A 23,204-nucleotide genomic window follows, 5' to 3' on the forward strand; every position below is an offset into this window, starting at 1 on the left:
TTCTGTGTTTTGCTTGCTCAAAGGTCTACAGCAGGAGGAGCCTTTGATAAATTTTATCTCGATCATTAAGTGATTATAGCAAACATTGTAAAGTCCAATATTCTACTTTTCCAGAAAGCATAAAACTATAAAAAAGCACTTGCAAAATTTTTAATGTAATATATTATCATGACTTTTGGAAATCTAGGATTTTTGAGGGAAAAAATTACTCCATTGAGCGCTATAGAAAAATATTGCCTATTTTTTGTGGAAATGAGAAAATAAACAAATAAAAAATAGCACTCACACTTAGTAATATATTTTAATAGTCATACCAAAATATTTTTGAAACGATCAAATAAGATATAACAGATTATGACAAAAGAGTATTTTGAGTTAACATATAGTGCGTAAAGTAAAAAACTTTAGCGACAAAACGAGATTGTTTACTAATATGGTTGTGCATATCATTTTAGTTCTGATAGAAAAATAATATGGCATTAACACTGCTTAAAGAAGATGGCTTAAACACGGTCTGTCCTAAAAGTTACATTAAAAATTTCAAATGAAACAGTTAACTAATTTGTAGCCATAATAATTTGTGGGTATACTTTAAGCTTTAATGACAGCTTTCCCAAAGTTTTTGCCCTCCAGCATTTCAATGAATGCTTTAGGCATGTTTTCAAATCCATTTGTAATCGTTTCCTGGTACTTCAACTTGCCCTGTTAAAATTTATTTGTTTTCACTTTTCATATAGCCTCATAACTTAAAAGAACTTACCTCTTTGATCCATTCTAAATTTTGTTTGATTCCTTCCATCCATCTATCGTCCCATCTGTATACCAAGAAACCCTCCAATTTCAGTTGCTTTTTGATCAATGTTCCTTGAATAACGGTTGCTGTAGAATAAAAGAGTTGAACATAGAATCTATATAAGGCAATATTAGAATTACCTTTTGGCTTCACGGTTTCATTGTATGCAGAAATGGCTCCGCAGACTGACACTCTTCCAAAAAGGTTCATATTGTCCATGATAATCGAACTCATTTCGCCTCCAACCTGCAAAGAGTTTATGCAAAATGAAATACCGCAAGACAAGTTTAAATCACTTTTAACGTAAAAAAGGCAGTCATTTCCGTGCTTATTTATAGAAATAAATGAAATGATGATGATTAATACACACATTATCAAAATAGCAGTCGACTCCACTTGGAGCAGACTCAGCCAGAGCTTTTTCGACTTCCACCTTCTTGTAGTTGAAGGCAGCATCAAAGCCAATATCATTTTTCAGCCACTCCACTTTTTCATCAGAGCCAGCAAAACCAATCACTCGGCATCCTATAATCATTATCGCACATCACTCAATAATAAGCATAGTGTAGTGTGAGTTGCAATAATTTTACCTTTGATCTTGGCAATTTGCCCAACATGCATGCCAACAGCGCCAGCAGCCGCGTTCACCACGACAGTTTCGCCTGCCTTGGGCTTGCAAATTTCCAAGAATCCAAAATAGGCGGTATTTCTATGATATCGAAAAACAGCGAGAGAGAAACGTGTCAATAAATTGATCTCACAATCAGCCGTAAATTAATTTTTTTGAAATATAATTTTTAAAATAACACCAATACCCAGGCATTCCTAGGACTCCTAAACCAAGTGATGGGCTCAATCCTTGGAAGTCAGGCAAGATATAAGGCTTTATTTTGGGGTCGCCAAGACCAAGAGATTTGTCTCCATGGTGCACAGTATGACTCCGCCATCCAAAGTATCCCATGACCAAATCACCAGGCTTGTAGTCCTTGTGCTTGCTCTCCAACACCCTGTTCAGATGAAAAAAATTTGTCTCTCTTACTATTCCAGTTAATTTTATAATGACTACTTACTTGGCAACCTGTGATCCCACCATTTGATGTCCAACTAGTCCAGAGAGGTCATATCCTCTGGTGAAAACAGTAAAATCAAATGTTTCAATTTTTATTTATTTAGACTCAGGAAAAATTTATGGTACCTCATATAAGGATCAACGCTGAAGTAAAGGCCTTCCAAAAGAATTTCTGTTAAAAATTAATAATGAAGTTAATTATAAAAGAAGATTATGTATCTTGAACCTCCATCCTGGACAGGCGGCAACTCTTCTTCCAAAAGTTTAAAGTCATCCTGTTTGGGCGTGCCGTCAAAGACTTTAGCCATAATCCATTTCTTAGACTTGACCATTCTGATGAGGAGTGATACAGCTAATATAGCCTCAACTGAAAGTGCAGAACTGTTTTCTTAGGAAGTTTTAAAGTTGTATAATCAGCGTCAACCGGAACTAGATAAGATTTATGTGGCTGATTCTTGTGACAAACATGATATTTCATAGTGTACTGCGTCCCATAATAAAGGCATTAAGCGGCGCTGTTGGTGTACTTAACTTTGATATATTGTCACAAGCGCCAGCCCTCAAAGCATTTATTTACTCATTTATTTTTATGGTTTTTCCTTTGTGAGGTTATTACCTCGATTTGATGGGTTGTTGGTTGGTTTTGACTCTCTTGGCTTTGTTGGTTAAATGAATGATGCGCTGTACAGCTTAAAACCAGAATGATAAGCGGGGGTAAAAATAGAAGTATCCTAATGCTATCCTGCAATTACTTTATACAAGTTAAACCCACTTTTTTCAAAGGTCTGGCTGGTTCAAGCATGGAGTGGGAGATAGTAATGATGCCATCTCTTCGTTCTTGGAGATAACTTTTTAACCATTGGCGAGATAGCAAGAGAGATATAAAGGCCAAATAATTTCAAAACTGCTTAAATATTTCATATTTTCAGTGGAGATATTTTTTGGAAATAAATCATCCATGGTCCTTTCAGTCAATAAATGTTGATAAACATTGACAATAAAATTGTAATTTTAGGTAAGCACTAAATATACAACAACTTATGGTGACATTTTCTTTACGCTATTTTATTTTTTAAATTATTACTCATTCAAAGTAGGAATAAATTAATTCAAAACAAAATCAACTGGACTGCCACAGCTTTATCTCTGATAATACAACTCTTTCTGCACGATTAAACATTTAGAAATGCACCAACATATCACTTTCGAGCATAGCCCCTCACAACAAGTGTCATCTCGCAGAAGCTCAGTACCTTGGCCTGTAGAAGTGGGCCCCAGATGGTGCGCGGGGCCTTGGTGGGCCGTGGGCCCTTGGTGCACCGTGGGGTCCCGGCGGCGGGCCCCTCATAGGCATGGGAGGTATGTGTGGCACCATGGGGTACATGGGCCCGTACTGGTAGGGCGGCTGTACAAATCTCTCCACCATCCCATGCGGCCACACTGGCTGGCCACCGAAGGCGTGCGGCGGCGGCAGATTCGGGATCATGTTGCTCATGTGGTGGTGGCTCTGCGGGGCGACTGGGTTGTAATAGCCCACTGGGTTGCGGTGCAGCCTTGAGCGGGCAAGGTTCTTGGCGTTCATGCGCTTCTCATAACTGCTCGGCTCGACGCGAGAGCCGCCACTTGCACTTTCTCCATCCACCTGAAACATTGAGGTAAAAACGTGAACCATGGAAATCAGTCTTAATAATTGTATATGATTTTAAAAATTAATAAGTAATTAAAGAACCCTAAAAATTTAATTGAAAAGAAAAAAATCATGTGGGTGAATTTAATACTACTGTTTTTTCAATGGTTTCTTCCACAAGCAAAAAAAGGTTAGGAAGGCTAACAAGTCGAAATATTGTCTAGTAAAATCATAATAACACATGTTACAGCACTTTGCCATTCAAATCATCTTGAATGGGCGGCGGTTAGCAGCCTTCAAGTAAGTACTAAGAATTTATATTTTCTCTTCTAGAATTATATTTGTTATGTTAAGAGCAGTTTTTCACTCTTCAAAATTAGCTCACACAAGATTGGACTTTTTTGGCTCAGTTGAATTTTTGTAAGCAGAATTTCTATCACAGGGAGATTCGAGCTGCTGGGTTTCTCTTTCCCCTCTTTTCGTTTGCTCCCAGAGAAGTGTTGGCAGACGTTTTCAACTTTCAACGTCAACGATCACTGATTAAGAATTCTCTATAGCTAATAATGTAGTTATGAATTTTGTTTTGGAGGTTAAGTACTGCTGACGAGGCCTCTGGGGCTGAAACAACCGCTGTACGGTACAAGAGCGTGTGACTTTAATTTTAATTAGCAATTTTTTCGACTTGTTAGCCTTCCATGCCTTATTTTTTTTTGCTTTGTAAATCAGCAGAACCTTCAAAATTTTCTTACAAAAGTTATAAATGTGTTGACGGTTTTAACACGCAATACTTAACAGACAGTAGGAAAAGCAAAAATACCTCTGGAACAATTTGAAATGACTTTTTGACTGAATGGAGAATTAATTGTAACAATAAAACGCAATCTAAAATGTCTCCTTTGCATTAAAAAATTTAAGGAAAATTTCCACCCCTGATCGTAAATTTGTTTTGATGGCATTGCTAGTAATCCATTTTCAGCTAAGCTACCCATAATTAGAGCTGCAATCAAGCAAAAACAGAGCTCATTCATCAATTTAATTTTCCTCTGGTCATATTTTCATTGCCAATTGCCACGTTAAATAATATTTTTCCTCAATTCTGACATTATCATCAGATTCAGTTAAGGCTCTTAATTACTGTTCATTTTTAACATCTTTAAGGTCAACACAGATTCTTTTAACAAAAATTTGAGACATAAATTAGAGTTTAAATATGATCTACATATGATCACATTAAATCTAGACTTACGTTTCTTTTTCTCCTCGACTTTTTCTCTGCTTCGTCATCAGAGTAATCTATGCACTCTGATGGGGGCTCATTATTTCCAAGCCAAGATGCGTCACTCCCCTTGATTCTGAAAATGAATTAATTATAAGGTTTCCTTTGTAAGCAGGGACAGGCTAAATTACATACTTCATTAGTTCATCCAGAAGGACAAACGTAGTGTGATCTGTTTGGGGGGCGCAGTACACAACCATATCCATTTCAATCCCTCTCTCTTTGATGTGATCCGTTGAGTTGAAACGGACGCAGTACAGGGGCTCATTTACAGATCCAAACACATCGTGAATCCTCCCTAGGGTTCTCTGGCCTTTGTCTAGGAAGAGAACACTGTCCAGGTCCAAGGGCGACTTGCCTCTGATACTCTTGACGACCACTGTGACATAGTCAGTTACCCTATTGCGTGATCGTTCGCCGACAAAATTACCCAAGGTGTCCACAATTGCTGAGATCCTACCAATTTCCACGCATTCTTTCTCTTGAACTGAAATCGTGAGGTCTTCAATAAGCGGCAGGTCTTCCAGGCCTATTTCTCCATGAGTTTTTGGGACCTTCAGCTTACTAATTTGAGGCGCACTGTAATCAATTTAATTTCAAAAAAATTAATAAAAATGTAGTATTACTTTCACAGGCCCCTCTATAAATTATATTAATTTGTTTATGCTTGCATAGTCCAAGTCATACATACAATTAAAATAATGCCACAAACGGCAAACAGAGCTAGCAAAATAATGCAAAAACGATCAAGGGAGATACAATTTTTAGTTGTTACAATACAACACTATGTATTTATTAAGTTAAAAAATTTGTTTGAGAATTACCAGAACTTCAATACTAATTGTAAGTGTAATCAGCACCCAACTTTATCTCCAAGGCCCCAGCAGGTTCACATTTTACTGATAACAAAGCAAGCGTATCAAACTTTAAACCCCTAAACCTGTAAGATATGCAATACACCATTTCCTCTTTAAAGCAGAACGTGTCAATTAATTATAAAGAAATGAGTTAGAATTATGAGGACATTTTTAAAATAATTTTAATTGCCAAAAAATAATTAAACCTGTGCATCTTATTATGCTTAATGTGGATATAATACCTGGCGCAGTGGAATTCATCCTCGCTGCTAGTTTCAGTGCTTGAGTCATCCTCTTCCTCACTAGCCTGAGAGTAGGATGAAGAGGAAGAGTCCGAAGAATCAGGCAAAGTGACCTCACGATAACCGGTGGCCTTCGTTCGCCCCGTTTCCTTCACAGCCCCATCCAACGACGAGTCACTGTCGTATTGGTTCAGGTCACCCAGAGCTCCCAGGTTATTCGACTTGGAAACAGTCCCCGTCGAGCTCTGAGCCACGGCTTGATCATCCGAAGGTTCCATTTTGGCTTGTTTGTTGACGAGCGAAAATTAAATGCAGCCAATATAATTTCACGTGCAGCGCATTTCTGAGCCGAAATTGAGGCCTGGATGCGAAAATATATTCTGAAACGATTTAGACAGAGTTAAAGTTTTGTTTGCAAGGGGTTTTGCGCTCTGTCATCCAGTTTACCTGCTAGAATCAAAGCGAAATGTGTCGCAGATTTCTAGGCACGACACCCCGGAACGAAACAAAACAAAAGATTCAAAAGATTATGGAGTATGGAGTAATAGTTGTGCAACTGTGCTGCCGCGACCAGGCGTGACGCGAACTACTAACACCCAAACAGAACCTTTAGCGAGGAGTTGCCCGCGAACGCTTCAGGAGACGGAATATAAAAACTATAATTATGTATGATTTTATCACGAAACATTGAATGATCTGAAATAGAGGCAGAAAAAATCCAGCAATATTAATTACGTGAATTTCGAGTTCTAATTTGCTCAATATTTTATTTGAAATTGTATCGCTGATTTTATGTGGTTTCTTCTAAGCATCTAAATGCGCGCATCGTTCGGCAAATTTAAAATTCAAAATATCTTAAATCATGTGTTAAACTTTTGTTTAATCATTTCCATATTTGTACTAAAGGAAATTTGAATTTTTACAATGATTGCTTACAATTATTTTTATTTGTGATAGACTTCCATATGAATATAGTCTATTTTACACAAAGAAGATACACAGAACCATTTTTTTTGTAATTAGATTATATTTTTTCTTGTTAATATGTATAAATCTCATCATGTGTTAATCATTTCCATATTTGTACTAAAGGAAATTTGAATTTTTACAATGATTGCTTACAATTATTTTTATTTGTGATAGACTTCCATATGAATATAGTCTATTTTACACAAAGGAGATACACAGAACAATTTTTTTGTAATTAGATTATATTTTTTCTTGTTAATATGTATAAATCTCATCATGTGAGCAATATCATTCAATAAGATTACTGAATAATTATAAATTTATTCAAACTAAATTTGCAGTGAGATTACTAAACTAAACAAACTACATACATAACTTTCTTCAACTTGAGACATTAGTATTAATTCAGTAAAGGCATGGGACAAGATAGTCTATAATTGTAATTATTGTGCCAATTAATGGCATTGTTTAAATTCCTTTTTTTCAATATCTTGCACAATTTTCTAATGTTTGTTTGTTAATTTCTGCACTGCGATTGGCATCTCAGGAGTCTACTCCACAGGGGTGATGTATGGTGGTGGGACGATCTTAGCCGGCGAATGCTCTTCTGGCGGGAGAGGTGAATCGCTGGGAAAAGACTGTGTGGTGCTCTCATCTACTGCGCTGATTATTCGCACACGGCGAGCGGAGCGAGAAGGCAGCAGCCTCCGCTCTCTCCTAATCCTCCCAGCCAGCAGTCTGATGTTGGACCTCGCATTTACGATGGTCACAGGTGAGACCAACACATTTTTGCAGCTTTCATTCAATTGAACTGACGCATTCTTTCCTTATTGCTGCACATACCTATTGCTATAATTTAGTTCTTACTTTTAATATTACTACCTGGGGCTTGAACCATCATCGACATAGTCCACCCTTTGGCACTTTAAAAATCTGATATTGATTAGAAGGTTGCAGGAAAAAAACATTAAAATTGATTAAAAAAATCTGAACTTTCTCAATAAAATAACCATTTTTGAATTATCACTTAACATACATATTTCCAGAAAATGACATTTTTTAGTAGCTTAATTTGTAGTTTCTTTTCTGTGACTACATACGTAAATCACAATAAAAAACATGTTTTCTAAAGTTTTTATCCTTTGAATAATAACGAAAGGATATAGCTTTATTGAGCATAAAGAAAAAACTTCATGATGCGATATTAATCTAGAGTAATTTTTATTTTTTCGCAAGAAATCAAACAAGTGGGCTCTTATTTACCAATAATTTTGCAAAATAATATTTTTGCATTTAATCAGGTTTGGAAATTTTTATTAATGCATATATTATGCCATCAAAATTCTGCTAAAGTGAGCAATCGCAGACCAATCGTCACAGACTGCTCAAAAAGTAATCAATTGGTTAGTGTGCCAATTTTAAAAGACACGCTCCTCGCAATAGTCAGTCGGCGAGCACGCGTGTTATTTTAAGTGAGTAGCAACTTAATTAGGCTGGGCGGTCACACTCAGTCAAACAAACTTTGTTCGCGGCGCGAGAACGTGCGTAATTGAAGCAAAGGCTGCTGCACGCAGAGCCTCCCGAGAAGGCAAAGCGCGGCGGAGTATGCGTGCACATAAATTTCCGTGAATCGTGAAGGAAAATGAGATGATTCGAGGCATGGCCAGCCACATCCTTGGTGAGAGAGAATCGGGGATCACTCAGCGAACAAGCCGCGCCAATTATAATATATGGAAGAAGAGAGCAGCCATCCAGCCAGCCGCAGCCGCGCGCGGCTCCTTTTGCATGCGAGAGAAAGAAAAATGAAACATTGCTGTCAGCACTTCTCATTTTCAATCAGATGAGTGCGCTGTCTGGCATGGCAGCGAGAATGAGCGCAAGTCACTCTCCACAGATTCTCTGCGTGCCTGTCGCCTCTTTCTCCTTTCGAAATTTCTCGTTGATTTTGGGATCGAATATTTGTTTTAATTGGGTAAAAATGTGCCTGTCTTAAAATCCTGTCAATTAAATGTGGCAGTGTAATGAGACTGCGTTTTAATCAAGCTTACAATATTATTCCATAATAAAATTATTGTTATCTGTTGACAACTTTTAAGGGGTTCAAAAGTATTTGGAGCCGCTAGTGGATTGCGATAAAATCCTTATTTTTTAATTATACATTTTAAAAAGCAATAAATTTTAAACGCCGAGCACATTTTAAAGTCTAAAGCAATTGGAGCATCCGTGGGCTTTTTATGTGCAGGAATGCATGCATGGGCTAGCAATACTTGTCAGACCAGAGTCTGGTTTTGCAAATTTATTTACGCTGTGCGTCGTAACAGTAATTTTCAATTGTTGCCGCTCAATTTCCATAAAACTACAATATCTAATTCTGTTAAGAGCCTAAAGGCTGCAATTTTCTTAAATTTTATGAGACACTTTTTGACGGTGGCTGCAAATTAATTTCCGTCTTATAAAGCACACCTGCATGCAAAAACAAGTAAATATTCACAAAAAGGAAAGTTTAAGTTCTAATGTTTTTTACTTGAAATTTATTTATAGATTTTTTCAAGACCCATTTGAATTATTTAAATATTTGCCAATTTAAACAAATTATGCCGGCCGAAAGTACTCATTTTATTTAAGCAAACATTGATGCCAGAAGAAACTACTTAAATCTGATGCATCAAACAAAGAAGAATCGACATTAACGTCCAAAAGAAAAAAAACCTGACTGACTGGCCTGTACACATTTTTGACTGACTCGGGTCTGAATGAGTTATAAACTATTATGTAAGGCCATTTACGAGAACAAATAAATTAAAGACACGACACGCTCACTCACACACACTGTTTGGCTATGCGCCTGCCGCGCAGTCACGCCCTCGGATCACTGAGACCGTGCAGTGCCCAGCAATACACTTTTATTTCTAGTAAAAATCATTAATCATTTTCTAAGACCAAACCTATAGCACCTTTAATCTGTGAGGCAACAAATTTAAAAACGACATGGAGAACGGCACAACGTAAAAAAAACGTTTTGGCATTGTCTGATCACGTTGAATCAACTTTTAGTGTTGCGGGCCTTCAGTGCACACTCGGTAAATAATAACAATACTCAAGGGTATTTTTGCTTTTGACGAATGGTCAACAGTTCCGTGAAAACCCCCACAGTTCAATTTTGCTAGCAGCCATAAATTGTGTTAACTGCAGTGATTTCTACCCAAGCATTTTTTAAATTGGCAGATAGAAAATTGTTACCGATTGCTACGGAATCACATCATAATATAATATGATTGATTTTGATGTGGGTTGAATTATGAACCCGAGTTAGTTTCCTATTTGGGTGAAATGAAATGCGAAGCCAGTTGAATCAGATTTTGTAATTTTGCATTCACATTTCCTGTAGCTTTCGGTAAAAGTAAGGATGAAGTCATTTAATATTTTGTGAAAGTTTACTTTTTACATTTTACGCAGACGATTTTTCATCTCTGTGTCAGACCTTTCGAAACTGCAAAGTAGGGACCAGCCATCATAAGCGTTTGCGAATTTTGAATGTGTAAACCGTTTCATTCACACTTCTTCAGCGTGCAGATGTGTTGGCGAGAATGAGGTGTGCATGGTGTCTTGTTAATTTGTAAACACCTCATCATGCATCGCCGCGGGAGGAGAAGTAGTAATTTGCATTATTTATTACACATTTTTTAGCCGCGTTTCAGTATTGCGGCCGTTTTCACGCCGCATTCGGCGCCTGACCGCAGCCACGCGATCCAACCACGCAAAATTCCTAGAACGCCGGCATTTCTCTCGCGCAGCAGGTGGCACTCTTCTTTTACGCAAATTAGGTGCTCGACTGTGGAAAGCAAAATTTTTTGTTGATTGCCATCGATATAAGATGACAGAGTCATTTTTCTAAGTGACATCTTCTTCAACAGTTAGTTATTATGACTGCGACCACGGCTTGAATTTTTAAAGTTGAGTGCGAAATAGGCTGATTTTTTATCAAAGGGATTTGCTTGATGCAAACAACAATTTCTTTCCGTGCAGCCGCAACCACCAAATTCCAGCGAGAAAGCGAGCCAGCCGTTTTGTCTTTTCCATTTTTTCTCGTGGCCATACTAATCAATCACAACAATTTTCTGAAGAAACTGCTCTTAGATGAGGGGGACATATTTTGCACTGGACTTTTAGCAATTTAAATTTTATGATTGCTTAAAATTCAAAAATAGAAAATTTTTCTCTGTTATAACAAAGTTGAATCAGTACAAACAATAATGTTTGGTTTAGTCGCACCCCGTGCAAGTCACGCATATGTAAAGTGTCCAATAAATTTCAGCACTGTTATCTGGTCACTTCATCTGCGATCGCTACTACAGGCACAGCTACCATATCATTTGGCTCGGCTGTAATAGCCGCGTGGATGAAATTATAAATCGCGTACGCACACATACTCATCCCGAAATGGCCTCGAGATGTTTTCTATTGAAATGGCTAGCGTTTTATCTGCCCATGAAATCTGCTCTTCCACTGAACAGCCTGCGGCAATTTGAATTAATAAAATAAAACGCACGGCCGGCGAGCAGGTTGATTTGGGGGGCAAAGGATCCTCTTATTGAATTCATTAGGCCACGCTGTAGATTGTAATCGGGCAGCGTGGCCTCCTCTGAGTGCCGCTTCTTTTGCTCTTTGTGATAGAGAGATTAAACGGCGGAGTTGTGCGAAATTGGTTGTTTTTTTGTTTGCTTTGTAACTGATTTATTTCGTGCTGTTTTTAATTCCAAGCAATATATTTTTGATCGGTTATCTCTTTCGAGATGGGCATGGGCGACCCATATTCGCAAATTCAAACACTGCGATGATCTCATATGCTGCAAATTCTGCACAATTTTCGTTTTCCTTGTGTCAAGTGCAAATTATTCTTAGCATTCTTTCATCATTTTTAATTTCATTAATTGCTATACGAGAAAAGTGGATGGACAATTTCTGGAACTATCAAACCATTCAGATATAAAGCTGTGATAGCTTGTCTATTTTTTATCAATAAAATTCGAGAACAACATGATCAAAGACCGTAAATTTATTTTTTCAAGTTCCTTTCTTTTTCTTTAATGCAAATTTACCTGAAGCCCGCGTTTCAAAATATGATCTTGAGAAACATCTGAGAGATTCTGATAAAATCTGTGATTTATCTCTCTCTGAGCGCGCGGGAACCGTTTTTGTTGTTTACCATGCGCCCGACGCTCTTGCGGTTAGATGGACATTTTCACGACAAGGGCAAGAGGCTAGTTTTTATGTTACTCTAAAATTTAGTGATTCTTGGAATCAAATGGGCAAACAGGAATCCTATGCGAACAGGAGAGTCGCCTTTTACCAACTGGAATTCGCAAAATCATTAATAATAAACTGTTAAGCAGGACTCTTGCGTCGGTAATTTTTTAAGTAAACGTGTAATTTGACTCATTCTGTGTGTGTTTGTCATCAGAATAACCGCAAAAGTCAGGTGGTCGTCAGATTTCAGCTTGCGAAATTATAAAAGAAAACACAGCTAAATTGGAAGACCGAACGTTTGGCGACGTTTTGCGGTGTTCCGCATACTTGTCAAAATAATTTCTCTTTCTTTTCTTCCAGATCATTGACAGACACTTAAAATTTCATCTATGGACAACGCTTGTCACGCATTTTTAGTCCTTGCTGCATATTTATTTTAAGTTGAAATGATCGCTTGTTTATTCAAGCAGTCGCTATACCTGCTCTTGAACTTGGCACCTTTCTGCTGCCACCGCACGAATCCAACTTAGCCTAATAAGCAGAAACAAAAGCTACTAGTCTCGAAACGCACGGCATCTTCTGAGAAAAGCACGCTTTCTGCGAAGCCAATTGCATTCTTGCAGCAGAAATATAAAGTAACTGCACCGCTGTACGCGGCGCCGGATGTTTCTCTGTTCCTCTCTCGCGTTCACTCTGCCGGCTGCACGTGCCTCGAACTGAAATGACCCGCTGCTTCTCCGTTTTGGCCGCAGGTGAAAGGGCCCTCGTCTGGCGTCTGCTGCTGCTGTTGCTCGCCCTGACGCACCCCTCAGCCGCCGCATACTTGATCGAGGGCAGCCCTGACTCCATCACGTCCGCCACGACCAGCACCACCACCGAGAAACCGTACACCAAGCACTATCCAGGGTACGTGGAAAATATGAATTGTTTCCAACTGTGCACTCAGTGTGCAGTTTCGGGAAATGCGCTTTTATGCTAATTCCTCGCGAGTCCATTTAAAAACCATCAAGATGGAACTGACCATAACATTATCTTAATAGAGCTAATTTGCGCACAAGTTGCTTAGTTGCTTGAAAATAAAGCAATTGACCCCTAGATATTGCGAGCTGCTGGTTTATTTTGAACTCCACAAGTGTCAATAACACTGACGCAGTTCACCGCACTGCAAGTGCACATAATTAGGCAATTAGGCCGAAGGGAAAACAATTTGACTCGTCTTTCGCGACCCTGCCCTGTCTGGAGATGCACTCGCGAGAGTGCTTATAATTCATTGTGTGTGTTTGCGCTAATGATTTCTCGGCGCACCAAGCGCCGCCGCGGTCATTAAATTAATGGGGGTGCGTGAATTTTGCTCGGCTTTCGCGCCAGTTGCCCAACCATCAACTTTACTCACTCGTGTGTACTGTGTTATTGTACACCAGGTTCGCTGCCTGCATATGAGTAATGAAATTACATATTTACGAGATAAGCTCTCTCTCTTCTGCGCTGTTTACCTTTGCACTCTGCTCACGCTGTGTGCTCACCAGTTTATCTCGGGTGCGAAGAATAACTTATAAACGCAAAGTTAAGCCACAGTAGGGCAAGACTCTCCGCGACTGACACATGAAAGAGTCAGCATTATTTGTTTACCTGATAGGACACAGGATACTCACCGAGCTGGAGTGTGTTTTGTTCAAACCTTCTAATATAGCTCTCGAAAAATATTTCCAAAATTACTGGTGCTATGTTTTAAATCATATAGCTTCGCATTATCTAGTTTAGCGCATAGCAATTTTATTTCAGAATTTAACAGTTAACCTTGTAGAACAGAAATCAGAAGAACAATTATTGTATTATTCGGAGCCGAATAAAAATTTTAATTTACTATACCATTGTCGTAACAAACGATACTGGTCGTGTCGTGCGACTGGACGAAGGCGACCATTGCACTGTGACATTATGATCGGGTTGAGGCGCGGGTAAAATCACTTTTCTGCTGCTCTAAATTTTGGTTTCTTATTAAATGTATGGCAAAAATATTATAGCCTAAAAAGTAATGCCAATTATTATCAAGGTATAATTCAAAATATCCTATGCTTTTCTGTCCCTGAACATTGATGACATCTTTTCATTCTTTGCGCTGACCGCGCAATTTATTCAGCGCTTGTTTGCTAACACGCAGTGGCTGTATCTTCTTCAATCATGTTCCAACAAACCAGATTGATCTGCGTCATTGAATTTTCATATTATTTACCACCATCCATGTGCCTTTGAGTTAAATGCAAATACCTCTGGTCCAGCTCATACATCATAAATCTATCGCCTGATATGTTATGGGGTTCGGGTGATATAAATACAATGTTGCAATGAAAACGAGCTTAAACGTTTAATACGGCTTTCAAAAAGTGGACCTTTTATTCGTTGCGTCACGAAAGACATAAATCTCAATAAGCAGTCCATAATTTGCCCAAATCTGCAAATCTGATTTCCTCTCGTGCTGCCCGAGAAAACCAACAAAATAGATCAGCTCTCGGTCCCGTCATCTCACCAAAGGGTTCCCACGCAGAAAAGCGTGCTGGGGCGGGTGTTGTGTTCGCGAGCCCACACTGACTCGCGACTAATGTTACCTTTAGTGCCACAAATTGGCCACGTCTGCTGCTTTGCATTTAAAAAGCCGTCTTTCTCGCTTCATAACATGCATAAAAATGTAATAACTCAGGGGCTGTGGCGGCCGAAATTAAAGATTGCGCCAGCCTTCCAGCGTTTTAAGTCGAATCTTCCGTTAATTAGCGCTTTGACCCTGTCTTCATTTAAGCGATCTGACTCATTCCGCCCGTCGGCCGCGATTCGAAATTTTAATTACACTTTGTTGAGTACGCTTGGATTGTTAAATAATAGTTCAGAGGCGATAACTGACAAGCAGCCTTTATAAAGAGCTATATACTCGGGCGTAATGAATAGAATTGTAGACGTTGAGAGATGAATATTCATTAGATCTTCAGCAGTCTATATTAGATATTATTAGCCTAATTGCTGACGGTATAGCCATGCCATTGGTAGTACAATTGGGGTGATGGACGTTTTCCTTCGTCAGATTTTAAAATCTGCTCACCTAGGAAAGCTCGCCTTGTTGTCATGATATTTTGAAGATATATACGTGGCGTTGTGACAATATAACTACCGAGTTGAAAATTAACAGTTTCTGCGTTGTTTGTAGGACAGCTCAATATTAAAAATTCCTGAACTCACATAATACCATCACACTATACACTATGGTTGGCAAATAGAATCTATCAATGTGTTCACAACTATATTTGATTACTCTTTGTGTATATTCCATTGATCAAACAGCGATCGTAAATATTGAAAAAATGTTGCGGATTACTTGTAAAATAAGGACTCATGCTGTTAGATAAGCACGGAGAAAAATAGACATTAAGTACCAATTTTTTGTATCAATGTACATCGCAAACAAATTAAAATTTCCTTTGTGAAAAAAAGTTTAAAAAACAGCTAGCTTGTTTCCTTAATCTTACGCTGTCAAAAGCGTTCACTTTTTTAATGTGCACAAAAACAAGTTGCCTTAAGACGCGGATTTTGTCTGGAAAGCAGCGTCTGGCAGCTCAGGGAGATTAAGCAGCACTCTTTGGCGCTACGTGAATTACGCGTCCAGTGCTCGCGAATTCGTGTTTAGGTGGCGATGGTGGGAAGTAGGCACTTTACCTGCAAATGGCCCATGCAAGTTGTAAAACAACTTCAGGAGACATCAAAGCGTCTGTAGGAGGATTATTCTCACCAAAGCCACCACAAAACAAAAATTTCACATCACTCTTGTACGCCTGCTGCACAAAATTCCGGTTTTTGAACTTGTCAGAGACGATTGTTAAAATGTGCTTTAACTTTTAATTCGCATTGAAACATTTAGCTTCAATATTGTGACACCTCTACTCCATTCTAACAGTGTTGATCTATTAATTTAAAAATCAATTATTGAGTGTTCGCAAGATCTAAAATGCTACTAGAAAATTACAGCCGTCGGGAGGCTTTCAGCAGCACTCGACGATTTGACAAACTTCGCGAGCGGCATGGACCGTAAAAGGCGCCGCATAACTTGTCTCGGATACTTTTCCCGACTCCGCTTTTAAAACAATAAAATCAAAGTGTGCACCTCCCTCTCCGCATTGAAGGTGCGACTGCTTTTAATTGTTATTTATTGCCGCAGCCGACAGTCTGAATGCCGACCGTTTCATTACAATCTCACTCGTGAGCGAGGGGACATTTGTTTTCAGTCAGGTGCCGCGCTCGCGATCACTTTAAAAAAATCTCGTCCGCCGCCGCCGACACGCGTGGGTGTAGTTAGTGTGTGCGTTTCTGAAGTTCCGCCGCTTTTTTGTCGGGAGTGCTTGTTGCGAAAATAGTAGCTTGTATTTTCGTAAATGTATAATGGAGCGGTGTCGGAGGCTGTTGCTTTTTTATCAACGCTGCTCTAATACAGCTGCAGATAAAATATCAAAGGCTTAATTCACGTCGGAGAACGCCATGGGCACCACGCAGAGACGGATATGTGTTCGAAATTCAAATCGTCTCGGTTCAACCTGCTGCAGCCGCTCTTCCCCTTCTTTTTTAGCATAAACCAGTCTAAATTTTGTAGTTAAAAAGATGCCTCTCACAGATTGCTTGCCGTAAAACGAGTATATTGCATTATATCCACGAGGGTAGTAATGAAATAAGAGTGTTACACTTAAAAAGTATGTTAAGTTCTAAATATATATATTTTAAATATTTCAACAACAACTCTGAAGCATGATTAAGTCATAAATCAGTAATTTTAGCTTGGCACACATGTCCATAAAGGGTAATAATTGGAAGGAAAATATCCTCGAAAGGACGAGGAAATTCTTTTTCAGTAAATCTAATTTACTTCCTCGAATTTTCAGCCGCAGTACTGAGCGCAGTCTCTCAATTTCTGCGTAAGCCGCAATTCGCGTCGTTGTCTGATTTGGCAGGAGAGAAAAAGAAGCGGCCAGTTTTGTTTCCCTCTCACTTGCGCTCAGCGCCTGTTTGCATTTTCTCGGGTTTCCAAGCGCCGAGAGGATAATCATCATTATGCTACCACAGGGATGAGCATAAATCACAGGCAGAATGTGATTTTTATGGCTATACGGTCGCGTCTCACGCTGGAAAATTTAATGGCTCGTTTAAACGCGTGCATCGAATGTTATAGCTGCGCTTAAAAGCCCCAAACGTATATTCTAAATTACACTGTATATGTACGTGCAATCCAACGCTGTTACCCGCACAATCAAAGGCTAAATCCCATATCGACTGGCGAGGATTGCCTTAATTTAAAATAGTGACTGATTTTATGATAGTATTTGGATTCGTTGAAAATTTAATATACCTCTTTTCATTTGGATTAATTTTATATTATTATAATTATAGACGCCATAAAACTGTGACATCATTTGAAGGTTTATCCTTGCCTTGGTGGTTTTAATCCAACTTTGGGTTCTTGCAAATTCAGTTTGAGTTTCACTTAACAATAAGAGAGAAGATACAATAAAAAGTTTCCCTTCAAATTGATGCTATCACAATCATGTTTTATAATGAACTGATCAATTGCTCACGACTTCAAGGCGGATTGTTCCTGTGGGAATGCTGCGTCTCGCGCGTTCTTTCAAGCTTGGCAAAAGAGCCGACGCTGCATTTACGGCCCCTGAAATAGCGGCGTTTGGCGCCGCGACCCTCATCAAGCTTGAGAGCAAAAGAGGCTGATTCGGCGTCAACGCGCCTTTATCGAAACAGAAAACAACAATGAATCGTTCGCTTCTCAATGGCCGTTTTGTTTTCCGATTTTACTACCGCTGACCAAAGAAATTCAACTGCTTGTTGTGGGCGTCTTGGACGGCAAGTTGTAAATTTCGATTCGCACTGCTGGGACAGCTCACAATCTGAGAGGACCTCCCTTGCAATGAAAATCCAAGACGTTTGGCTCCATTTTATAGACTCTAAAACGCACAGTCTATAAAACAGAACCTAAACAATAAAATGTATCTATCGTGTGCGAAATAGCTTTTCATCGATTGCAAGCTTAATATAACCTTGTTTGGTTTTTATGTACTAATAAAAGCTCTTTTTGGATTTGTTTCCTTCCAGGAATTTTCAAAACGCTCTCAGCATTCATAAATTAAAATTAGTCATATAATGTACCCTTCAACTTTTACAGATTGTTAACTTGGAAATTTGTGAGAAACCCACTGAAGTTTAAATTGCAAATAAAAATATTTTTTGCTTACATTGCATAAAAGATTTAATGGTCTTTACTCGCGGCCAAGTCAAGCACAGTAATTAATGTGTGTCGTGGAAGAAGGGATGCTGTGGTTTTTCTCTCAAATCAACAATCTGATCAATCTCAAGCCTGACGCCTGCAAATGGAAATGCAAATAGCCTGCCAATGAGTTTGCTTTTAGAAACACGTCCGCCCAACAGCTTTACTAATGAGCAAGCCAAACAGACATTACTTCAGGAAAAATTCTAATTACGGATTACTTCGGCAAGCGCACACGTACTCGCTCGATTAAAAGTGTAGGAGTTGGGAAACATCACGTTTCGAGAGGGTCGGATATAGTTTCTGCGTTTGCACTGCAATAACACGCACATTCTGTCAAAGTCTCTTGAGAAGCAAGCCAGTGCATGGAATTAATTAATATTTACACCACAAGCTGGGCATATTTATCCCGGAGACGCAAGCAAAAATAAATGCACTGCCGCTCGTCTGGTCTGAAATATCGCGTTGCAACAGCAGCACTTGCTATTCCTGCCCCGGCGGTGCATTTTTTCAAACGCGTCGCGGACCCCAGACAACCGCAAACAGACAAGCTGTTTATAAAATATGGGAATTGTAAAATATAAAAGAGCCTTTTGACTTATTAATGGGCTGCGTTTTATGAGCGTATTTATGAGCTCTGACTTGCATATTTTATTTTCTTTCTCTGCTGCCGGTCGCGTGTGTAAATTTAGTATTATGGAGCCGGCCGCGCATTTGCCATATGCCACCCTTTGAGCAAATATTTGAATTGCTGGACTTCACCTCACCTCGTTATACCGATCATCAAATCTGATTTCCTTTGAATTTAGCGACCAAAGGCAATAAATATATTTAAGTACCTAGCCTCTAGCGAGATCCAGTTTAGTTTAGTTTTTGCAACCTCTCGCAATATCTCTCGAATTGCTTACAGTCGTGGAATTTTTTATTATCAATTCACGTGTGATTTTAATAAATCATCTCCAAACGACTTTACGGAGATGTTTTGATCAAAATACTAAGATAAAAAAATGAATGACGACTAGAGACTCATCTTATGTGAAATTCCTCAAAGGTCTTCACTTGCAACATTCATATATCATTGTAGTTTAATATCACTTTGAAGTGTTACTATCTCAAATCTAGAGTTTCTGCAAGGGCAAAAACCGCCCTAGCCGATAAACAAGAAGGTATAAGGCACGAGTGAGACGTTAATTTTGAACTTTGAGCGGAGATTTTTATTGTGGACGCTATCTGTGCGATCAGCAGCAGCAGCTCCGAAGGATTTGATGGTCACGACCTGAGTCGGCCGGTCTGCCCTGACGCGAGCGAGACCGACGCTGATAAACGCCTTATTGCATCTCGGGGAACAAGCGAAAAGAGACAAACTGGGCGGCTTTATATTTACACAAATATCGCTAGTTGGGCCGACAACTCGTCCGCGCTTGATCAACTGGTTTCGGCTTTGTTTCTTCAGACCGGAATAAACGTGTACCATGTATGTGTGCCGAGTAAAAAAGCTAAGCTGCGCGCATCTCTTGGTGGCCGCTGTAAATTCGCGCAGGCAAATCAACGCTCAACGCTCGCGCCAGCAGAAATAAATCGTGGTGTTATACAGCTCGATTTCGCAAAGAGTTGTATAATTCACGAGTGGGAGGTTTGAGTGACCAATGCGGAATTATGCATGCTGACGGCTGCTGGGATTGTCTCAGAATTGCTAATCCGATTGGTACTGTTTGGGTGGGAAGGAAATTCATGATTTCAAGCACGTCTGGCTGCAGGATAACGCATCCCAATTGTAAACCGTCTACGTCAATAAAAATTGAATTCAGAATCGCAGACGTCAATTAATCATAATTACCTCTTGAAATCAACTCGGTGTGGCGACCAGCTTAAAGACATCCCTCAATTATTATGGTAAAATCCCTTCTTAATAGGGCTGTTTTCAAGCGATGCAAATTTTTTAGAGGAAATAACCTCAAACATATTCACCAAGAGAGCATTTCTGTGTAATTCAATGTTGAGCTTGAATAGCATACAATAAATTCACAACAGGTACAAGAGAAAACTTTGTTCTCCACCTGATCGCCCTCAACACTAGTTGTATGCAAATGAAGTGCGGAAAGAAATAAAGGCCCATTGTTTTAGCTGAACGCCTCAGCAATAAACTCCCCATCTGTTCTGGTCCAACCGCGCGCTGATTCATAGTCATTCCATGTTCGCACCGGTTATGCTCGCGGAACTCGCCTTTTCGCCGAAGAATCACTCCAGACGAAGATAATTAACGTGTTTGCAGTGTACGCCGTGAAGAACGTGCTCGCAAAGTCAAATCCGCGCCTGATTGATGTTCACGGTGCCAATTAACGTATGCAAAAGAGTCCCGAGAGCACACCCAAGTGCTAAATGCCCCAAAACACGCTCGGTAATTATTACTGTGCGCACTTTGAGGAATGTGAGATGCGAAATATGCGATTTAATTAAGTCTCAGCTCGCAATTTCAAGCACCGTCGTCGTCGCGTTTAATTGGACTGATCTCCAAGTGGGAAACTCATAAATCCAAGGAGCAGAGATAAATCTTTGATGCAAATATTACGCTTTTCTCTGCCCAAAGTCTCATGTTTCGGGTCATGTGGGTGAAAAGGCTCCAACAAGAATTTAACGCAGAATTGTGAATGATCTAAATGAGGCGTCTCTGATTTCAGGCGCCACGTGTGCACCAAAGAGCAGTCGGTGACTGAGCCAGTGCGCACAAGGGAGTCGTACTGCACCCCTGTCTACAAGTCATATTACATGCCCTGTGAGAGGGGCATGTGCAGGAAGATCAGGTATGTATTTCGCCAGCACAACTGATTTTGAATTACGCAGCACGTTAGCAGGAAGGGTGGATTAAAAAATTTGAGTTTTGAAAAACGTGAACTGACCACAATTTTTATCAATTAGTATGATTTAAGATGTTTCTCCTAAAGAGATTAGAGAAAACTTAATGATGATTGAGAGGTAAATGAATAACAAGATTTCACTATCATTGATTTCAGAGTTAATTTATTAAACTCGATCAGTTTCGGCGAATCTATTCCGCCCTACTTCATGAGATAAAAATAAAATAAAAATCTCTAATAGAAAATAAATTATGAAAAATTGGCAGTGCCCCATTGCCGTCTGAACTGCAATAGAACGGTCTCGATGTGGCCAAAAATGGTCAATTTGTTGTAAACTTTTCATATAAAAATTTATGTGCAAGAGTTCAGGAAAACTCTTCAAAATAAAATAGAACAAATATAGGAATGTTTTGCCGCTGGAAAAGCGTTGATAACAAAATTTTGACATAAAAATTTCAATATAAAATTAGCAGGATTAAATTAACCTCTCATGATAGTTTTTTTACTAAAATTTGCTTCTGACAAATTCTATATTTTAGGGTACTTTACGAGACTTCATACAGAGATGTGGTCAAATATCAGGTATCTCACAAGACCTCCTACGAGTGCTGTCCAGGATGGGCTCCATCGCCAAAGACACACCAAGGATGCTCAAAAGGTTTACAATTTTAGTTTTTTTTAATTTTAATAGTTAATTTAAAAATTCTAACCAGCCGTTTGCAAAAAGAAGTGTGAGAATGGGGGATCTTGCCTGAAACCCGACTTTTGTGGCTGCAGACCTGGATATTCCGGACCATATTGCGAACAAGGTTAGCTAGTATGCATTTTGACTTTGCTTTTTAACTCCTTGCAACTTTATACTCTCAGATATAGACGAGTGCAGTTTGAGACAGCACACTTGCGACCACCTTTGCGTCAACACCTTTGGAAGCTATCACTGCAAATGCTACCCAGGCTATGTGCTCAAGCCAGATGGAAGAGGATGCCAACACAAGCACCTTGTCGAGACCACCCCCTTCACTACAACCACGGTCCCAACGACCTCTGCCTTCACCACCACTAAACCAACCACAACCACTTTAAAGCCTCAAGAACGGGACCGTGAGGAACTAGAAGATTACGATTTCAAAGTGGAATATGTCGACGTTAACAGGAGGATTAACAAGATTGAAAGGGTATCGGGATTGTCTCATTTTTTTTTTCTTTTCTTTGTATTAAGTTACTAATAATTTTTGCAGGTCATGACACAACCTTATAATCAAAGTGAAGAAGGCAAGTCAACCGCTGCCACACTTGAGGTACTTTCAAGACTGAACACTGTGATTGAGTACCAAAAAATGTTGAAGACTCGCATTGACAGTTTAGTAAGTAGTGCAGCTTAGTGGCATGTTAATGTTTAATTGAAAATCCGTTTTTGATATCGCAGGAAAAGAAATTGGAGCACTCTCGTAAGCAGATGAACAGAAGGAAGAAAAAATTGGCTGGAGAAGAGGAGATGAAGTTACACCACATAACCAGACAAATAGCTGCCATCAATCAAAGACTGGATAACTGTAAGATCAGACCTACCCAAATTATTGAATGAATCTAAAGCGTGAAATTTTGCAGGTGTATGCAACAAATAACAACACTGAGGCGTCTTAACTCTTTAACTCAACTAAAAGATGACTGGAGTCAAACCTAATAACGTTCAGCATTGTACTTTACGTATCTGATCTATTCACTGCCATACTCCTATGTTTAATTTTAATTTAAGGTGACTTGTATCTTTTGTAATAAAGTGTTGCAAATTACACAGACTTAAAAATTTAATCATTGGGTAGCACTGTTCTCAAATAAATTAGGAGCGACAAGGGCCTGTAGGTCACGATAGAAAAACCTATTCTTCATAAAAATTGAGGGACTTTTTTTTAGCAAAATTTCATCATTAGATCATAATATGGAATTATATTCAAACAGGGG

General features: G+C 39.2%; 3 protein-coding genes across 3 annotated transcripts; 1 reads left to right on the forward strand and 2 right to left on the reverse strand.

The window, feature by feature from the left end:
* Nucleotides 1-276: 276 nt before the first annotated feature.
* Nucleotides 277-2,617, reverse strand: LOC135940294 (prostaglandin reductase 1-like). The gene is made up of 10 exons (XM_065485129.1): nucleotides 2,479-2,617; nucleotides 2,089-2,229; nucleotides 1,989-2,034; nucleotides 1,864-1,920; nucleotides 1,609-1,800; nucleotides 1,384-1,502; nucleotides 1,164-1,318; nucleotides 934-1,039; nucleotides 761-879; nucleotides 277-702 (listed from the first exon to the last, which is right to left on the reverse strand). The coding sequence occupies exons 2-10, from the start codon at nucleotides 2,192-2,194 to the stop codon at nucleotides 592-594; spliced, it is 1,011 nt and encodes a 336-aa protein (XP_065341201.1). The 5' UTR covers nucleotides 2,195-2,229; nucleotides 2,479-2,617; the 3' UTR covers nucleotides 277-591.
* A 283-nt stretch (nucleotides 2,618-2,900) lies between these two features.
* On the reverse strand, nucleotides 2,901-6,446 carry LOC135940290 (H/ACA ribonucleoprotein complex non-core subunit NAF1). Its single transcript, XM_065485123.1, has 6 exons — nucleotides 6,312-6,446; nucleotides 5,865-6,244; nucleotides 5,196-5,344; nucleotides 4,901-5,144; nucleotides 4,736-4,841; nucleotides 2,901-3,504 (listed from the first exon to the last, which is right to left on the reverse strand). The coding sequence occupies exons 2-6, from the start codon at nucleotides 6,140-6,142 to the stop codon at nucleotides 3,109-3,111; spliced, it is 1,173 nt and encodes a 390-aa protein (XP_065341195.1). The 5' UTR covers nucleotides 6,143-6,244; nucleotides 6,312-6,446; the 3' UTR covers nucleotides 2,901-3,108.
* Nucleotides 6,447-7,478: 1,032 nt separating this feature from the next.
* slow (slowdown) lies at nucleotides 7,479-23,041 on the forward strand. Its single transcript, XM_065485119.1, has 9 exons — nucleotides 7,479-7,605; nucleotides 12,833-12,986; nucleotides 21,066-21,188; nucleotides 21,782-21,900; nucleotides 21,956-22,051; nucleotides 22,110-22,417; nucleotides 22,481-22,606; nucleotides 22,669-22,795; nucleotides 22,851-23,041. Exons 1-9 carry the CDS (start codon nucleotides 7,575-7,577, stop codon nucleotides 22,865-22,867), a joined length of 1,101 nt encoding a protein of 366 aa, XP_065341191.1. The 5' UTR covers nucleotides 7,479-7,574; the 3' UTR covers nucleotides 22,868-23,041.
* The last annotated feature ends 163 nt before the right edge of the window (nucleotides 23,042-23,204 follow it).

Source organism: Cloeon dipterum, chromosome 3 (assembly GCF_949628265.1).
Source record: "Cloeon dipterum chromosome 3, ieCloDipt1.1, whole genome shotgun sequence".
NCBI lineage: Eukaryota > Metazoa > Arthropoda > Insecta > Ephemeroptera > Baetidae > Cloeon > Cloeon dipterum.